Below are 3,043 nucleotides of genomic sequence, written 5' to 3'. Positions count from 1 at the left end.
GATCTCCAACTCGACCAGACCTGTCCAGCCAGAAGGACCAGCCGTCGACCCCCTTCTGGAGGATAACACCACGCTGAAAGAAGCCTCGACTGGCCATCGACGGCAGACTCCAGCGCTTGTAGGATAGGTATACCTGAGTCTTGCTACTGTGTGTGTACGTGTGTGTGTGGGGGGAACCAGCCCCAAGGTTTATGATTTAACTTCATTACAGTGTTTCAATCTGCCTAATAAACCAGAATTTTAAGGATCCCAAGTTGGACATTTGTAGCCAACAACTCCTGGTGCTGCTGGTGGTGTGGCTGCATGGGGGTCCTGGAGACAGCCGCGATAGTAGCAATGAGTCTTGATGCCCCACACCAGGTCCTGTCTACTGGGCCATGAAGGCAGTTCCTGCCTCTGTAGCTAGGCTGCAGCCGTACACCACCCCTCCACCCCACACTCCCACCACCTGCCACACACACTGGGGGGATGGGGGGCTATGGGCTAGGACCAAGGGGCATCAGCAATTTGCAAAATTCATAATGATGAATGTCACTTTGGAGTAATGGAGGACCACATGTTGACATTGCTGATAATGTTTTCCTGTTGATGCTGATTTCTATCTTTTAAAATTAAGACTGTTAAGCTGCTTTAGCTTGTGGCATGTAGTAAGTGTTTCGGGGGCACAAAAATACTTGTGTGTTTTCTACTTATACAAAAAGGTTGAGAACCATTGGTCTATAACTTCTAGAAGTTATAGACCAATGGCTCTAGAACTAAAAAAAATGGTAAAAAACTCCAGACCTGAAACCAGCCCAGCAAGCCCTTGGTACACACCTTCTCTCAACTGGAGTGAATAACGTTTATCATTAGCATTTGTTCAGGATCATTTAGACAGTGTTCAATTTAATTTCAATGAGACAGGTCATACCTAAGCTAGTTTTAAATTCTCTCTCTCAAATTAAACCCCACAGCTCTTATCCTTATCTTTCCCTGTGACTGGCAAATACTATCATAATTATTGCCATTAACACTAACAACAGAATTTGATCCTGCAGAAGGTAAGAAATCATGGCAGACACCCACTATTGGGAAAAAAAAAAAAAAAAAAATCAAGCAGCATTTTTCTGAAGTGACTAGGGGTATTTGGAGATCTATTTTAGCTACCTCTGTAGGTTTCAAACTCAGAAGGGACAATTGTAATCTTTGCGGGGACTGCTGATACACATAATACACATCTCAATATTTCATTTAGGGAATCCTGCTTCTATAGCTCAGCTGTCAGTGATTGAACAGCAGCACCTATTTTAGGAGACATCCAAGTTTGGCTTACAGAAAGACATCTTATAAAAGGATCTGATTTTCAGAAGGTGACTTAACCTAAATAATCAAGCACATGCAAATCACTATTCATTTTGAAACAACATATTTTACAATGAGAAATAAAACTGCAGCCTTAGCCACTTTTGGTCACTAACATCCTGCGACAAAGAAAAGGTATTAACCATCTTATCTAGTCAAAATTTGTGTTTGGGTCATTCAAAGGGGAATTTTAGCTAGAATGCTGTTTCAGCTGGTTCTGGTATGCTTCTCCATTTACTGCCCTCAATGGCTATGTAGTCTTACTGAGCCTCATTTAGAAGATAACTCTTTTACTGCCATGGACACTCATCAGTGTTGCCATTCATCCCCAGGTGAAGGGAGTCTAGTGGAGTTGTGAATCTTTTTATACAAAACAGTAAGATTCAGAAAAACAGGAAACAGGATTCAGAAAGACAGGCAATTAAAGAGCAGTACTGGTTGTTGCTTAATGTAGAAGAATACTTACTTTTCATGAGTATTATATTGAAAGCAAAGCACAAATAGTAATTTTACAGTGAGAAATACAATTAAGCTTTAAATTGTACTTACCATGTACAATACTAGGCATTGGAAATATCAATAAAGCTAAAACTGTCTGATAAAAGGTCAGAAACTTACTGTGGATTTATATCTGGATTAATCTTTTTCAGGTCCATGATGTCATCTATAGTTTTCTCTATGGCATCTGGATGAACACTTACTGAAGTTTGCAGCAACTGCAAAAATATTTCAACATGTGTTAACTGACACAAAAGATCATAGTTAATGGAGACTAACTATAACTAGGCTTCTAGATTACCAGCCTGAAGATCCAATGATCTACTTTTAAATGGAACAAGTGCAGCCAGGGTAATGCTGTCAATATGTTTAACTTCATCAGCTAGATCCTGAACATCATACCTGTGGAAGGGGCCAGCTTTGTATGCTGAGCTTTTATCCAGAATAAACTTGGCTGTGCCCATAGATGAAGAAGGATATACTTTTGCATTTCTGACCCTCATTTGAGATGAGTACCAGAGTCCACATATATGCTGGAGTTTGGAGGGGTAACATAAAATGGCAAGTAGTAAGCATATAACATTCAAAATAGAAACTGTATTTTTCCACTCCCTTTCAAGTGATCACAGCACAGACAATGTACCAGTCCAGCCTCAAGAGTGAATCAATAGGGAAATATCACTAAGCACTCAAGTATTCAATCTCTCTCATGAGCTCAAAAACAAAGTTCAAAATAGGGCTAAATTTGCTGAGGATGCACTTCAAAACACTCTAATCTGTGACATGCATTACATTTCCGTATGCATAGATTCTATCTTTAATTTCCATTAATAGAATTTTTAAAACATACAGGTAAGATGCAACATATATTTTCTAATGCTGACATAAACAGTATGTTTTCCAAAAAACCTGGATTTTTCTTTCCAGACAGAAGTTAGGAGTTAAAAGAAAAGAATATTTTTATGAACTTGTCTTTCACAGTTTAAACTCCCATAACACCTTCAGGACAAGTGAACTCTAGTTTTACAGTCTGAGTGAATGGCTGTATTTAATGTTCTTATGTGCATTTATAAAAGCCAGATCCAAACTACACAGTCAGGCTTACTAATTTGTGTCTGTATCTTCTCTATCACTATGAAATACGAAGTGATTAAATAACTTGCCCCAGATCATCCAGGAAGGTTGTGGCATGAACAGGACCAAG

General features: G+C 39.2%; 1 protein-coding gene across 4 annotated transcripts in view; it reads right to left on the bottom strand.

Annotated features, from left to right (window-relative positions):
• The window catches only part of ELMOD1 (ELMO domain containing 1), a 36,519-nt gene that overhangs the window by 22,661 nt on the left and 10,815 nt on the right, over positions 1-3,043 (bottom strand). For all 4 annotated transcript variants that reach the window (XM_006036798.3, XM_006036797.3, XM_006036799.3 and 1 more), the window contains one exon: positions 1,960-2,057. In XM_006036798.3, the coding sequence (XP_006036860.1) occupies positions 1,960-2,057 (98 nt within the window). The remainder of the gene's footprint in view (positions 1-1,959; positions 2,058-3,043) is intronic.

The sequence above is a fragment of the Alligator sinensis genome, unplaced genomic scaffold, assembly GCF_000455745.1.
Source record: "Alligator sinensis unplaced genomic scaffold, ASM45574v1 scaffold802_2, whole genome shotgun sequence".
In the NCBI taxonomy this organism is placed as follows: domain Eukaryota; kingdom Metazoa; phylum Chordata; order Crocodylia; family Alligatoridae; genus Alligator; species Alligator sinensis.
The sequence above is the reverse complement of the archived record's forward strand: the minus strand, read 5'-3'. Positions and strand labels throughout refer to the sequence as shown.